Source organism: Lutjanus erythropterus, chromosome 16 (genome assembly GCF_056507025.1).
Source record: "Lutjanus erythropterus isolate fLutEry1 chromosome 16, fLutEry1.hap2, whole genome shotgun sequence".
Taxonomy (NCBI): Eukaryota; Metazoa; Chordata; class Actinopteri; order Lutjaniformes; family Lutjanidae; genus Lutjanus; species Lutjanus erythropterus.
In genome coordinates this window covers 20,394,637-20,411,715 of record NC_139332.1, presented here as the reverse complement: position 1 = coordinate 20,411,715, position 17,079 = coordinate 20,394,637, and the positions used below count along the sequence as shown (strand labels likewise).

General features: G+C 38.1%; 1 protein-coding gene across 1 annotated transcript in view; it reads left to right on the top strand.

The window, feature by feature from the left end:
* Positions 1 to 13,252, top strand: part of necab1 (N-terminal EF-hand calcium binding protein 1) — a 37,923-nt gene extending 24,671 nt beyond the window's left edge. The window contains exons 7-13 of the mRNA XM_084738853.1: positions 3,602 to 3,723; positions 5,209 to 5,285; positions 5,891 to 5,938; positions 9,123 to 9,235; positions 10,010 to 10,087; positions 11,083 to 11,174; positions 12,609 to 13,252. Of these exons, the coding sequence (XP_084594979.1) occupies positions 3,602 to 3,723; positions 5,209 to 5,285; positions 5,891 to 5,938; positions 9,123 to 9,235; positions 10,010 to 10,087; positions 11,083 to 11,174; positions 12,609 to 12,637 (559 nt within the window). The 3' untranslated portion in view covers positions 12,638 to 13,252. The remainder of the gene's footprint in view (positions 1 to 3,601; positions 3,724 to 5,208; positions 5,286 to 5,890; positions 5,939 to 9,122; positions 9,236 to 10,009; positions 10,088 to 11,082; positions 11,175 to 12,608) is intronic.
* Positions 13,253 to 17,079: the final 3,827 nt, after the last annotated feature.

The following is a 17,079-nucleotide window of genomic DNA, read 5'->3' as shown; positions in this document are numbered from 1 at the left end:
ACAGCAGAGTTCAGAGCCACAAGTCCGACCCATAGACATGTCATGTCACTGAGAGAGCAGCTAACATGTAGCATCACTGTTCCTCAACACCCCACTTCCTCTATATGGCTCAATTTTAATCAAAACCACAGCACTCTTCATATAAAGCAGAGTACCATATCAACTAACTGCAAAAATGCATTTTAAATAGTTTTAAATTATTGTTCACAGATTCTCATTTAGACTACAGTATCTCATTTACATACATACACAACCAACAAAGCGCTTTGCTCGAAGCAGTTGTCTTAAAAGTCTAAGAGTATGGGGCCTCACCTCAAGCAAAGCTTGGAAAAAAAGTGCCCTGCTTGCTCAGTTTTGTGGAATTTCTGAATGTTTATGGTTATTTGATCCCTCAGGTACATAGCTTAAGGTAGTTTAATATTACTGTTTGAAACTTCAGACTATACAAAATACATAGAAGGAAAACATTTATTAGTCTCTGACACTGGGAAAGTAGGAAAAACAGTAAAATTTGCTAATATTGCATCTCTTTAACCAAATCACAGACTAGACTAGTCTATGTGATCTTATTTTGATGACTATTGTGATAAATACTGTAATATTTTTTCACTTCCATGCACTAAGCCTCCCCTGAAACAGTTTGGAGCCCCCCTGGGGAGGCCGGCCTCCATCTTTGAAAACCTGTGGTTTAAAGCATAACCATAGACGTTGAATGTTCGTGCAAGCATACTCTGGCCTTTATCACTGCTTACGCCTAGTATGTTTATCTACATTATGTTCACAACTGACAAAATTACAGTAAAGTATTTCAGACTTTATCAAATGCACTTCTATTGCAGCATTTCACAAGCTCCTTAGCAATAATCCTTGTTCAGTTTAAAGGATCTCTGTCTGACTTTTCTGCTCTCTGTCGTTTCCCTTTTCTCACCATGTTTATACATATCCTCAGAGGAGACGATGGGCTTGGATAGTCTGAGACTTCCTTTCTCTTCTTTCATCTCCTCTAAATGTTTCTTTCTCTCTATTTCCCTCTCATGTCATTTCAAAGTGTGACTGTCCCTCGCTCCCAGAGCAGCTCCTCCTCCTTCAGCGTCCTTCTCTGAATTGCTGCACTTGAAAAATTCCCCGGTGCATCTAAATGCAATCACTCTGTTCTTCCAAACGTCTAGAGGATCCACTGTTTCTCTGGTGGCTTTAAATAGGTTTCTGTGGTCACTTTTATATGTGTGAAAGGGACAAATGGGAGCTCATATTCATACATGCAGGATATGACTCAGAGCTGAGCTTGTATTCATAAGTTGTGCTGTTTATTTCAAAAGTAATATTACCTTCCTCTTGGTAATTTGTTTTTTTTGCCCAAAAGATATCATCAGCTGTAACAATAAAACACATTTTCATTATTTCATTAATGATTTTCATTCACTTTGTAGCTTTAAAACTCAAATAACACCACTAAAATAGGTGAGATATGGGTAAAAAAAAAAAGGCCCTGGATCTCATTGCCCCTCTGCTTATTCGGGCCACACAGTTTGCTCTTCGGCTTTTAACCTCCTCTTCCTCCCTCTCAGCTGGACACGAAGGCCGTGGGAGGAACATGACGAGGTGAAGGCTGCTGCTGATCTTTGCTCTATTACCAGTCTCCGACGGTTTTAGTAATTAAAGTTGCTACGTAGCCCAGAATACAGTATGACTCACTGACAGAACAAGTGGGACCCACCACCAACTCCCCTCCTCCTCCTCCTCCTCCTCTTCTTCCTCCTCCTCCTCCTCCATACATCAAGCATACACACACATTTGACTGCAGCTTTTGGATTAATTATACTGCATTTCTCTCCATTGTGGAAAGGAGCATTTAAAATCTCTTGTAAGCGGTGTCAAATGAAGCAACTGCTCTTAACAAAAGGGGATCATTGTGGATAAGCAGATTAGGATGTCAGTATTTTACAAAAAGCGTAGTCACAGATCTTCCCACTTACCTCATGCTATATGAGATGCACTGTGAGTGAAGATTAAAGCGAGTGTTTGACATTTTGGGAGTTGATGAGCAGATTGATACCACTCCTCTAGGAATATGCAAGCATATCCAAAACCAAAAAGGTCAGGAGCTGAACCAAAAGTGAGCAAATAATTAAATATACAAATAAAAAGCTTGCACACTGCAGGGCTCCCGTGTTCACTCCATGTGCCAAAGTGCAAATCAAATTGTGTAAATCATTTGTTCCAGCCTCCATCAAGCTGGTGAACTCTTATGTTAAAAATTACTGCAATAGAGCAACACGCTATAAATACACAAGCACTTTTGCACTCAGCACTTTTTTGCATTTTTATTTATTTTATGTCATTGTGTTGTCAATATGAAATGAATAGTCAGATGTCTCCTTCATATTTTAGGATGTTTAATGTGAAGCAACTGTCTAGCTACATGTCAAATGTTTCTGTCTGTGATGTGCTTTTAATCTTATTTTATGTGAAGCAATGGACTGCAGCACTGTGTCCAAGACACATTTTCCTTTGGGGACAATAAAGTTCATTCTACTCTACTCTACTCTTCTTAATGAACCAAACCAGTGACATTGCAACACTGCTCTTCATCAAACTGGAGTGACGCTGCACTTTGTCATTTTTTATACACACACTTTTATACTCTTGGAGTCCACAGCCAAATAAAAACAAGCATGAAATGAAAGTTTTTTGACTATGTATGTTGTAAATATCCTGAAATGAATTGCATTTACCTAAAATGTGAAAACATGAACATTTACATTAAACATTGTTCACAAATTCATGTTCATGGATTTATAGTTCATAGGTTAAATCATAAGTAATAAACATATATTGCACAAAAATAACAGTGTTAAATCTGAAACTGACTGGTAGAGAGCCTTAGCTTTCCAAAAAAATTAATCATAAGCACAAAATTCACACAAACATGTGCATTCACCTGCACACACACACACACACACACACACACACACACACACACACACACACCCTCAGACACCCTGAGGTCTTGTCAAAATATTGGACCGAACAAGTTGACAGGACTAAGATAAATCTTAGGTGATGTCACCCCGCGGCTGCATGTACCTTGTCTCTGGCATTAGCATCACTGTCACAGCAACACAACAAACAAACGTAAGCCCAGAACTTCTGGCCTGCTGAATGTGTCCTCAGCTGTGTTCTCTATTCATGAGACTGTGTGCATCACTCACCTGGCTGGTACCATCTTAAAATGCACAAAAAAAAACATGGTAGGTAGGAACACCAGGAAATATTGCCAAATCCTGACACATTTCATCCCAGAAATGTGAAAATAACAAGTTACCCATCTCCCTTCCCAAATTGATTCTGTTTTATGTAGTTAATTGAATTACAAAATCACATTTTGTGTTCATTTTTGAGAGTCAGCAGAGACCAAATCCAAGCCAAGAATCTTTGTGGGAACCCATCTGTAATTTGATGTGTGCAGCGCACCACAAAAATAACAGAACAAAGGGTAATTCATGTCAGTTTTACAAAGGCTTTTAAGTCAGGCAATTTAAAAAGAAAATATTCCAAATATTGTGATGTGTGAATAATTATGCCCCTGTTTTGCCTCCAGACAGGGCCCGCTGAAGCCAGAGGTTTTGTCCATCCAGTGGTCGGGTCGTCGCTCCAATCGAAGGCTTCAGAGGAACAGCAGCCTCTCCCCCAACAACCCTCTCCTCAGTCTCGTCAATTCAGGTGGGTTTATACGAGTCAGCAGTGCCATGTTCTGTTTTATCATGTTTAATTGTGTTTCAGTGCATCCTGTTGTGTTTCATAGCACTCTGCTCTCGAGTTTCGTCATCTTGTAGCTGCCAGCAGCAAAAAAGCTGCTCGGCTAGAGTCAGAGTGTCTCCACAGGCCAGAGAGCTGAGCACAGGAGGGAAGAGAGGTCATCTAGGTGTGAGAGAGAAACTGTGAGTGAGAGACTGAGAGGTTGAAGAGCAGAGCTGTGCTCTCATGTGTGTTGATCTAAAGCCATTAAATGCTCTGACACTTTGAGCCTGAATAAATTCAGAAATGACCACAGAGATCGTATGGAGGTTCTCCTCCTGAGCACTTAGAGTCATTTACACACATGGAAATTGAATTAATAAAAACATTGTTATTATTATCAATTGTATTATTACTGATGCACTTGGCAGTTTCTTTAAAGAGGTATGTAAGCAATATTTGTTTGGCTGTACATGTTGACTTGATCATCTTACTTGATGTTATTAATGTTTTTACTGCTGAAGCGTTTACATAGACAACTGTATTTTTGTAAAGACAAATTTGAAATTAAGTGTCATAGAAATAAACATGACTTCACTGTTGTGGATAATAAAGTGGATTTGTGTTATATTTTCATAGAAATACCATAGTTAAAATATTTAACAGGTTAATAGGGATATTTAAATTACAGTTTGAACACTTTATAGTGATGGTGAAAGCAGTATCTGGCAACCATGCTGAACATTTCCAGTGGTGTTGTAGTCTCAGTAGAAATCAGGGGTCAATACCCCTTGATTGAAACTTCTGGGGGCGTTTCCACTGAGTATTTTGCACACAGTTTCAAGTGATTTTTAGTATGCATACTGACTTTTTTGACTATATGTTGTCACTTTTGCAATGTCAGCATACTAAAAACTTGCTAAGAATTAGTTTAGAGTGGGACAAAGCTCCAGTGTTCAAATTGTTGCCATCAGCAGAGTCTTTTATTTCTAACATAATAATTTCTTTAGTCCTTTCGATAAAACTGTTTACTGCCTGAAAATAATTGTGGAGACAATTTTTTTTTTTTTTTAACTGATGAATTGTCTTTTATCCACACTGCAGCAGTCTTTTTTCCAATAATTTTTATTTCCACAGCCTGGTTTGTCGTACATGTTTAACTATTGTTTGCACACAACCAGTTTTCCATTCAGCCTCCTTTGTAACACCAGCTGTGGTTGCTATGGAGATTTGTGAAACAACTGCAGAGCCTCTGTAAACTTCGATTACAGGCCTCAAAGCATTTTCTATTGATCTGCGTGGCTGCGCGTTGCATTACATGAAAGGAATGTCTTCTGCTACCCCGCCACTATTTCAGAGTATTCATTTCAAAAAAATCAATGGAGGAGAATGTATTTTAAGTAGAGTCGATGTATGCAGCACCTTTCATCCCTCCGCCTTTGTTGTTTCCTCTCTGTTTGTCTCCACCAGGTGTTTATGAGGAGGACAGCCAGTGGATGGTCCAGGTCAACAGACTGCAGAAGCTCATCGACCGTCTAGAGCAAAGGGTGACTACACTCTCTTCTCTCCTTCTTCTTCTCCTCTCCTCTTCAGCTTCTGTTATTTTTATCTTCGTCTGTCTCCTCTCATCATCCCGGCCATCTGCTCTTTACATCACTCTCTGAAATTACCCACAAGTGGACTCACAACAATATCAACAAATTACCTCGACTCAGCATCACCCTCCCACATACACATATGTGGAGTATACGGCAAATTATGAGCCGCATACGAACTCTCACAGCTGAGATCTGCACGTGTTGAACGTAGCATGAAATCTGTTGTAAACTGACACACATGGTGCAACTTGGTATATGAACCGAGAAGAACTTTGACCCTATATAGAATTGATTTCATCCTATGTTTTATATGATTGTTTCATCAGTAAGTCAATTTATTTGATCCTAAAAGGGCAGCTGGTTGTGCAGCAGCGAAAAAAGAACATGCTGTTTACCATTTCATACTGTCTATTTCATATTATTATTATTATTCCTATAATTATATATATATAATATATAATATTCAAAGATTTGCATAGATATATTGTAGAGATTGCAAAATTGGGTGCAAATTCATAAAAATGCTTTGTGTATTTTTTGCTCTTGTTGTGCAGGAGATTCGCCTGGAGCCAGTGGAAGAGGAGGTCTTGGAGAGCAAATCGGTGAGTTTTAATTGACTTTTCTATGTTTTGTTGTTGTTCTTCTTCTTCTTTTTTTTTTTTTTTTTGCTGCAGTGACCACTATGTGTCACTCTGTTCTCATGTGGTGGAGTATTACTGAGCGAGAGGCCACACTGATAATAACCCCTCAGCAGTTGTCATAGCAACAGCAGGGATGTAACTTGACGGAGGTGTAGTCCCCCCTTCCTTTAAATTGTCATCTTTGTATCTTTAATATTTCTGTTTAAGGATCAATATTCAGAGTTTTAGAGAAGGCTCATAGTTAACAAAGGAGCAGAAAGCCCTTATAAAATGTCCTGATGATACTTGCTTTATTGCCAATAAATGTCTTTAGCGTAAAATATATATTTACAGTGTGAATATAGAATAATACCAGGGCATATATTTGTTTTAACCACCCATGTGCGTAAACCTACTAGAGAGTTAAATGTCCTCCAGGCTGGTGTACAGTGTGAGTGCACGCAAAGTGTTCAGGTGTTCATGTGCATGTTATCATCCTCTATTTAACCTCAGTGTCCACATGCCAAAACAAAGGGAGACTGTTATTTCTGTCCAAGCTTCATATCACTCATTTCATGGCTGAGAAACTCTGATGAGTGACTCGGTGACAATCACAGCAGAGCAACACACAGGAGGATTTCTCTTCACTGACACATGAAGACACATGTTGTATAAGAGAGTTTTCTTTTTGTAAAGACTATTTGCAGAGTTTGATAAGAGCTAGTACCATTGTTAATTTAGGAGATTTTCATTTAAGACCCTTGACTACTAATTGAAGATGGACATATGTATTTCTGAACAGCTGAAATAAATTTTTGGTGCCTGGTTTTTTTTTTTCAATATAAAGGAAACGTAGCAGAAAAATGCACATATGAAGTTTATATTTTCGTGTTTAACACATATGGAAACCTCTTTCACATGATTTAATCTAAAGCTGCGTGTGTGTTTTGAGCATTTCACATGTGATCAATTCACATGATGCAGACATGTGTGATTTTCAGGTTCACCATCATTTTCTGCACAAGTGATTAAAACAAGGGATTAAGGTACTTCACGTGTGAAATATAAGACAATTATAAAGTAATAGTTAACATGAAAACATTACCATAATTTTTCACGAATGTCGAGATGTGTAAGTGTAAATACGAGGCGTATCTAATAAATGTGATTGTAGCATCTTATGCCGTCCTCTCATGAAGGGAGGCATGCAAATTATGTCTCATTCTGCTCCAGGCTATTTAAACACAGGAGTCCAATAAACTCAGTTTGAACTAAAACACAAACACAGTCAGAATTGAACAGGTTTAGCTTGTTTGACCAAAACAGATTTGCGTCTGACAAACAAACAAACAGTCAAACACACAGTGTACTGATGAGCAGACTGAAATCGAGTCTGCAGATATTTTGCTCACAGTTGATTGTATTTGAGCCAAAATAAACACAATACAGTAAAACAAACAAAAAATTACCTCAAACATGGCTGACAGAAATACTTTGTAAATTTAAAAACACTAACATTTAAGCTTATTTTTTCATTGAAGATTTGTTAGAAAAGTCAAACAACTTAAAATGTGGGAAAGTACATTCAGCAGCTGCTTTTTCTTGAACAAAAGCAGGAAAATTGCTAATTTAACACGTAATATATTAAATCCAGGGCTTCAAATAATTATTACTTTAATTATTTATGAATGTCTTAATTGCTTTGTCTGTAAAATGTAAGAAAATAACTCTTCCTAGCAGTATATTGTTAGGTAATTACTACAGGTAAATAGTACTTAGATACTGAGAAAATCTTTCAGTGTTATTCATCATCTCAATAAAGTATCATGTAGTTGTGATCAGTTTAGGAAGTGCACAAAATATACTACTATACTATATAAAGTTAAGTATAAAGTATCCAAGTTACCATAGTAACTCGGATATTTTGTGCACTTCCTTGAAAAATGGGCAACTAATTCTCCTCCTCCTAACACTTCCTCTATTTTCCATTAATTCAAGTTACAATTCTTGTTATCCAAGGTTTATTTTGCTAACAGCTTTAGTTAAAATATGTATTATTTAGAAAAAAAAGACAGTACTGCCTACCTAGTACAATCAGGAGTGTGTAAAAGGAAGGGTTACTGGAAAAGCTCCATCAGAATCTCCCCAAGCCCCAAAATTGACTTCAAATGTCCTATTTTTTCCAGCCATGAGTCCAAAAACCAGAGATTTAGTTTACACTGATAAAAAAGAAAATCCACACATTTGAGAAGATACAACCAGAAAAAAATATCCATATAAAATCATAAGTGTCACATGCACTCCTTTTCAAATTGTTAGTATCACAATTTACATGTAGCAGAAGTATCATAGCACTGCAATACAAATGAAACCATGCGTATGAATAATACATGTCTCTGTCATGTCTCATCAGCAGCTCAGTGCAGAGGTGTCGGCGTGTGTGAATTAATCAATATGTAATTGGTATGTGTCACTGGGAATAAATGTGCTGCAGAGAGGAAACCAGTCGTGACCCCCGACACAACACTGATGTGTGACAGTGTGACTGTGTTTGTGTGTGTGTGTTTACATGCATGAGTGCATGTGTCTCCTCGTGTGTGAGTGTGTATTTTCCCAAATTAGCCACTGAGAGAGAGTCCTGAGGCATTTCAGCAGTCACACACACACATCATTAACACATAGCGTACCTCAGGCCAATGGGCAGACCACTCACTTCCTGTTCCCATCATCCTCTCTGTCTCTGTCAACAATTCCTCATCAGCTGCCACAGGAAATAATTAGCATGCTTTCTATTGTCATGATTACGCCGGGTCTTCTTCTTTCTTGCTGCCTGCTGTGCTGCTCCATCCAGTACCAAAGTGTAAGAAAAAAGGATAGATGGATTCTCATGTTAACCTTCTTGGTCATATTCTGATCTGATCACACTGGGATGTAAAGAAAACGATGCCTGCATATTGTATCACTGGTATTATAAATCACACTGTAAAACACCCATGCATTCACCTACAGTTCTGCATTAGTCACCAGTTTTCAGGCAACACACACTGAGACAGACACAAAACTCTGCCAGAAGATTTCTGAACTCCCCCCCCCACCTCCATCAGACACCAGGAGCACATCCTGACCTTCAGACTCTGCGTGCCTTTACGTGTTTCTGTCTTCACAGCACATCCTGATCGTCCAGAGGCAGCTGTCGGTACTGGAGGAAGAGCTGGAGGAGTTTCGTTTGGCTCTCAGACAGTACATGGAGTGCGCCTGCGCCCAGACCGGATGTCTACAGTCAGTTCATTTAGTTTTTCTTCTCCTGATGTATTTTTGTTTTGTGTAGTTTTTAACAGTTTTGCAAAGGGTCTCGTAAAGCAGGGCCAAGGGAATGAAAGAGAAATTCAAAAGAAAGAGTAACAGAGCATTTCCCCTCCACTGTTGCTCTCAGGTTTCTTCCTTGTGCTTCACTAAGATTATGATGTCAGAATCATAATAAAGTAAAATAAATGTTTTAATAAATTAAACTCATACAAATTAGAAGGTAAATAAAAGCTGAGTACAGTATGACATCATGATAGCTCCCCGAGAAACCTTCACGAGATTATGAGTTAAATTGAATTAATCATGAAACGCTTCCATCAGTGAAATGACTCCTGTCATAACCGACAGACAGACATAATGTGGTTTTAATGTAGCATCAACACATCAGGTCATTTGCATTTTGTTTTTCTCCAGCCAAAGATTTTCAAACATCAGCTCTGTCACCCTTTGACACTTTGCGGCAAACTTCAACCTACCCTCTAATATTTACTGTCAGTTTGGTTGCAGACAACATGCTGCAGCCCGAGGGACGTCGTGACATTTACATGCTTTGTGCTTTGACTATTTCTCTGAATGCTCTAAACATATTTGACTTCAAATGAGACTAAAACCTCTGACAAAAACACCACATAATCATAATCTGAGGACACAGTTCACACAGAGAGGCAGTGCTGGGGGACATGATGTAGCACACTAATTAGCGATTGCATGACTTGTGCTCTCTCTCTCTCGCTTTGCATTTGGCAGCATCGCGGTGCAGCGGCTGGCGAATGAATCACGCTTCATTCTCTATGAATTCTGGGAGCACAACAATGTGTGGAAGAAGTAAGTATTTCGCCTGCACCATATGCATCGTGACTAATGCAGCATGGCCTGTTCAAACAAACCCCAAATTATTTTCTTTGCTCAGCTTGAACCCACAGAGAGAAAGTCTGCTTCACACTGTGTTTAGTGATGATGTATTCTGTGAAGCTTTAATGGAACCTAATGAGACAAACAAAGAGTGTCACTATGACAATAACCTCAGTGGGAGCAGAGATACAGAGAGGAATGAATGGCTCTAAACTTTGAAATACTGAATACTGTGGTCAAAATTCAGCAGGTTTATTACTGGTTTTGATCACTTTAACATGTTTATATTTTGTATCCAAGTTAAATTAATCTACTTGTCACATCTGATTTGTTATTTTTTTAAAGTAAAAGTCAAAATAAATGCATAAACTCTACTGATAGAATGTCAGTATTTGGTTTGATTTGACATTTGTGCATCCTCAGTAGAAATTAAATCTGCTGCTCGGACTTTCAGATTTTCAGACAAATTTTGATATTCAGAGGGACAAAGGTATTAAGATTAAGACAAAATTATGGAAATATCCTGTTGGTTCTATGCATCTTATAAACACAAAAGTAACATACAGGGAAATATACAGATCTAATCTAACTCAGCCTTTCTAAGAGGCTGCAACAGCACATTTCAGATGTCAAATAACACACAAAAGGAATTATAAAAGGAGACATATGCACAGTAATAATACGTTGGTTCATTCATATGAATAAAAATGATACATTTCTGGACATAGGGACCATTTTTACACTGTTAGAATATTTTTTTTTGTTTTAACCTAAAAAATACAAAAAGTTTGTGTCTGGGCTGCCTTAAAATTTAAAGTTGACTGAATTTGAAAAGACAAGTTTGACTGATTTTGTGACAATTCAAAACAAATAAACTTATTTTGTCAAATCAAGTAAGTAGGTTTCCAAATAATTGAGGACACCTTTATACATCCGAGAAAGTGAAACCTGTTGTTTCGTTGTCACAGTCACCTGCAGACCAACTACAGTAAGACCTTCCAGAGGGGGAACGTGGACTTCCTGGAAACTCCTGAGACTGTAACCACCATGCTGGTTCCTGGTGAGAAGATTCATTGTAGCTCCCATAAGTCTGATTCTCTTCTCACATCACACTCAAATCCATCACACTAATGAGATGACGTTCATCAGAGTGATCTTACACTTCTAAACTCTTCAGTGCCCTTTGCCAGGTATATCATCAATCATAAAAGCACTCTGTGCAGATGAACTTAATTTTAAATTCTTGTCAGGATGCCAAAGTTTTCAAAGATACCAGAATATCACGCTTTGATTTGAGCGTTTCACTGCATGTAAATGTGATGAAACTTCAGTGAAATGCTGAAATGAGCTGATAAAGAATGTATTGATTTGGATAATTATTGAACATGAAGACTTATTCTCAGTCTTGGCGTTTGCTCAGTTTGACAATAAATGAATAAAGAAATACAGATTCAAAATTTTAAAAAAGAACAGAGAGAATTCTCAACGCAAGGTCCAACTTATTTAAATCTCTCATACATGAAACAATAACAAAAAGCGGGGTTTGATGATGTAGTTACGTAGCGTGGAATCATGGGAGTTGTTGTCTTTATTATTATTATACAGCCACCATTGCTAAAGACTTTCTAACATGAATCATTCAGAGCTCATGTTAACAGACAAGGTAATATTAAAGTTTTATTCATGTTACGTCTAAGTCACGTTTGCCGACTTTCCTCAGAAGTCATAGAAACAGGCGACCAAATTAAACACCCTGTTAACTTGTATGTCCAGCCGTTCTTAGACATTTTAATGCAGATATGTTACATATTGCGGCTTTAATTCAAAGGGACAGTCAAAATCAAAAATACATATTTTCCCTCTGGCCTGTAGTGCTGTTTGTCCATCTACATTGTTTCTGGTGTCATGTTTGATGTTTTCAACCACATATCATGAAAATACTTGTGATTAAATAATGGTGTTATGATCATGATAACTTTAAATAAACTTAATAAATCTTGATAAACTTTTGTTATTCTCCATGTCAACTGAGAGAGGAAAGCCATGAAATTTGACTGAAAGCAATGGAAACAAGCAAGTTGGACCTTATAATAATTAACTCAGTCTTCCACCTTTGACAAATAAATCACCTTCCCTCCTTTTCATTCATAAGGAGTTTGCTTTTGTCCACTTTTTGACATTTCTTCCAGTGCTTTTGTCCAAAGCATTATGTCTTTGTGTTATTTTTCCTGCATAATTGCAATAAATTGATCTTAATTCTCTTTCACAATCATCATTACTGCTTCACAGGCAGATTAGAGGGCAGTGCTGAGTAGATTTGTCAAATACACCAAACACAAACACAGTGTGTGTGTGTGTGTGTGTGTGTGTGTGTGTGTGTGTGTGTGTGTGTGTGTGTGTGTGTGTGTGTGTGAGGAGAATGTGTTCAGTGTGTAATTGATTGGGGTCATTTTTGAAGGTCAGTGAATCTTTTTTTTTTTCTTTTCCTCCGTAGCCTCATGGTGGGTCCTCAACAACAACTAATCAACAACATCACAGATCATCACTGGCGGGTGCAGAGAGCAAACAGTCTCCTGTCAACACATCAGGAAGTCCACACACAGACACACACACACACGCAGACACACACTCACAAACTAACTGAACACAACCCGTGAAGTCATGGTGATTAGTATCAATTTTATGACCTCCATGTTCCTTCATAGTTAGTTGGTAGCTGAAATAGCCCACGTGTGCGTGTTTGTTTACACTTGTAGACGACGCTGTGACGTCCTAAAAGCAATGACCTCGTCAGACGGAGACCCATCTGATGATCTGACATCATCACTGTGTTTGACGTGACATCATCTGCAGCCCAGGGTAGATCAGAAGAGTTGAAGCGTGCAGTGAATGTGCATGACACAGCGACTGTGTGTGTGTGTGTGTGTGTGTGTGTGTGTGTGTGTGTGTGTGTGTGTGTGTGTGAGAGAGAGAGAGAGAGAGAGAGAGAGAGAGAGAGAGAGAGAGAGAGAGAGAGAGTAAAAGGGAACAGATATAATTGTATCAATTGTAGCAGCTCTGGGGAGCTCATTAAACCATTATTCTGTTGTTTCTGTATTTAATGTGTCAAATAGAGAAAAAAAAATCTGTTGGTCATAAATAAAGACGATATATTGTTGTGTACACCATGTGTCTCTCTTTCTCGCTCTTTATGTAGAAAGTACCTCAATGTTTTTAATATTCTTTATTTATTAGTTTGTTTGTCTGTTTGTCTTCCAGCATGACGACTCAGAAACAAGATTTCTTTGTAACTGTTTGACAGACAGAGAAAAATGGTTTCAAGTTTTGTGATGATAATTGAATTTGTGCATGATGATCATCATGGATGGACAGTCTACTCCGTTCATGACCCTATAGTGCAGGACTCAGCTATCTGTGGCTCTGGAGCTGCACAAGGCTCTTTTGCCCCTCTCTAGTGGCTCCCTTTGACTTTGACAGAAAATTAAATGCAGATGCAAAGTGATTCAGACACTGACACACTTGAATATGACTTATTAAACAAAGATGTGGAATTAAAGGGGGTGGCACCCTCTTGATTATGCAGCTACCTGGACATTAGGTGCCAGTATGTCCAAATAAAGTACCTTGTGGGGTTCTCCAGGGCTCCGTGTTGAGATCATCGCTGTTCATATTATACATTAATAGCATATTTGAGGTCTACCTTTGGATACAGAGGGGAATAAAATAACAGATCTCGTTGTAAACAAGGACCCACTTGTTTCAAGTGTTATGGTGACCCAAATGTGGAATTTGTGCCCTTAACAAACATCGGAGATTGACAGCCTACTTTATTTATAATCCTACCAGTGTGTTTGCAGAGTCAAGTTGATGATTTAACTCAGGGGTGTCAAATATATGTCCCACAGGGCAGAACCAGCCCACCAAAAGGTCCAGTCTGGCCCTTTGGTGGGTGACAACTGCAGGAAAGTCATTCATTCCTGTTGTTCAATACAATGCACTGCTGATCCTGATTTGTTCTCTGGGGGTTGTACTGGCCTAATAAGAGTAGCAGGCCCTGGTGTGATCAGATTGCAACAAACCAAATGTGGGACAAACAGCATGTTAATAGAGAACAATGTGGGACACGTTATATAATGCTGATAGTGTAAAATTTGACGTTATAACTTTAAAATAAACCATTCTATTCAGCCCCTTAGGTCGTAACATTTCTACACTTTACAGTTAATTCAGTAACACACAGTAGGATGCATGCAGATACATGCTGGTTACAAAGCACATATATTTATGCAATATCCTGTATAATTTCGAGTGTTGTACAGTTTGGTAAAAATCCAGATTTTAGTAAAGTGTCTGTCCTGAAGTGTTTGAATTTTGAAAACTAGAGCCAATCAAAGTGTGGGACATCATCAATGTGGGACAAGCGAAAAGGGATGGAAAATGCTGTGCAGTCGCACATGAAGTGAGACACCTGGTCACCCTATACCTGTGGTGAATATGCTGTTACAGATCCCACATGCTTGCATACAGGCTATATGACACAACAAGTGTAGGCTACTGTTCACACACAAGCCACCAGTGGAAAATGTCTTGGTCAAAAAGGACAAAAGTGGACATCCTGGTGGGTTTTCCAGGGAAATGGACCACTTGCACTTGTACACGGGAAGCCAGTGTGCTTGATAGTGATGTGTTCACAGCTCTTTTCAGTGTTCAAGGGATATAATAATCAGCAGTACTATCAGACTCATCATGGCAAAAAAAAAGAACTTGCAATGGCAGTTTTGAGGAAACAGTCTGTTTTCAGTTGTAGAGATCAGTGATGAGGATGTGAAAGCTGGTTACCTTATTGCTAACAGTTGTGAATGAATTCAGAATTTGCTTCTTTACAGTAAAAGAAAGGGTAAAATCAGTATGTGTTGTTATTTATATGTTATTATGCAATGGTTTTACTGGTCCTGCCCTCTTGAAATGAGCTCTACATGGCCCATGAACTAAAATGACTTAGACACCCTTGATTTAACTTAAAAACATAATGGCGAGAATAATATGCAGCAAAAAGCTGACAATTGCTGTCATTGTCAGTCCACTCTTGTCTCTGTGTTTATTCATCTTTTGATACCTGTAAGACCACAGCACGCACATCTTAAGTGTGACTTCCATAGAGGCAAATGTTTGCCAATGGCACAACCTTGTGGGTATAAAGCAGTACTGCAGCTTTAAAAGAACAGACTGGTGAGGATTGTTTTGGGTTTTCAATTATACAGGAGGTATGATCACTAATAAGGTGTCACCCAAATATTTTTTTATAACAGGTTTTATGATTATTCTAAACTAAGTTATCACAACAAATCATCAAATCTGCAGGACAGTGAGTAGATGAAAGACGTTTCACTGAAAGGCCCTGCTCTTCCTCTCAGGTGTTTTCAGTCATTCTGGTTGATGAGATGTTGAGTCGGGTTGAAGTTCAGTGGAGCTTTTACCTACAAAACTGCCTACCAAGCAGAGGTATGACAGTGTAAGCTGTCCAATCAAAAGCCTGTGTGTAAAGGGGCTCTGAAGAATTGAAGCTGATTAGTTACTGATGTCATTTAGAGAAGAATAATCACCTGTCTTTAATGACTGTACAGTGTCAGTTCTGATGGTTATTATTCTGCCAAAGAAGGAGAGTTTCAAGGATGTTCATCCCATGAGACAAACAGCAGAGGATTAAGAGTCTGTGGACTGAGTTTATATTCTAATCCTTCGTCATGAAATTCACACAGAATATCTGAATGTTAAGTTAACCCCACCTTAACTGGCTTCTCTGGTTTTATTTTATGGTTAAGCGACAGGAGACATTTGGATCACAGTTAATGGGAAACAGTAGTTTAATTATGAAATGTGATCTATTTCATTTATTTAAAAAAAAACTAATGAACACAAAGAAAAGGAAGCAATTACAGGCACTTCAAAACCACATTACATTCAGAACATACAGTTCATGTAGGACTACGTTTGCTGATATGTAAATTTTCATATATTCACGACCTATAAATAATTTCGAAACTATGGTTTTACTGCATTTCTTTAGATTTGGACACAATGAAATCTAGTATTTGCTCATTTCCTCTTCTTAAGTCCCTGCATGCGTCAGTGTCAAGTAACATCTTTTTCACAGCAGCCACATTGACGTGAAGCAGTAAACACAGGTGTTACCAGGGATAGTAATTAAGGACGTGTTCCACTTAGTGTAGCAGAGCCATTCCAGTGAGTCGACATGCATAATAGCAGCATCCAGACTCTGTTTGACCTGAATGGAACTTGACCTTAATTAGTATTATTGTTAGCACCTGTGTTTACTGCTGTGATAAGTCTAGAAAAGATTCTTCTTTTGTCTGAAAATGAAGCAAATGCTCAATGACAAGATGTTTTAAAGGACAAAGCATCAAATTAAAAACACGAGTTTGGTGGATGTATTTACTAATAAAGCCAGATTTTTGTTCATCAGCTCACTGGGGCAAATGTTTGACAGTTTGAAGGGAATCCCAGAGCTTAAACAGTGATAGAAATAGAGACAATATGGAAATTTGTGCCTTTCAAAGTGTTATACTATAATTTGCATTACTGAATGATTATTAATGGCACATCGTTATTATTATTATTATATGTAAGCAGCAGTTTAATGTTGTAGCTGGTCCAGATGAAATACTGACTATACTGTAATACACGGTTGAGTTAAATATTAAATCTAATCTTTAGTGATGCGTCACACTTCATCATCCTGCTTTTCATGACAATTTTAATCTAAGAAGTAAAGGAGTAAAAAGTTTTGCATTTCTTCCTGAAATCTGGTGAAGCAGATGTACAAACGTTTGAATATAAATATATAATGAAGGTTTGTATAACATGAATGAATGTTTGTTTGAACCTTGTTAGTATTTGTAAATGTGTCTAAATCATCACAGTCAACAAGCAAACAGAACAATACA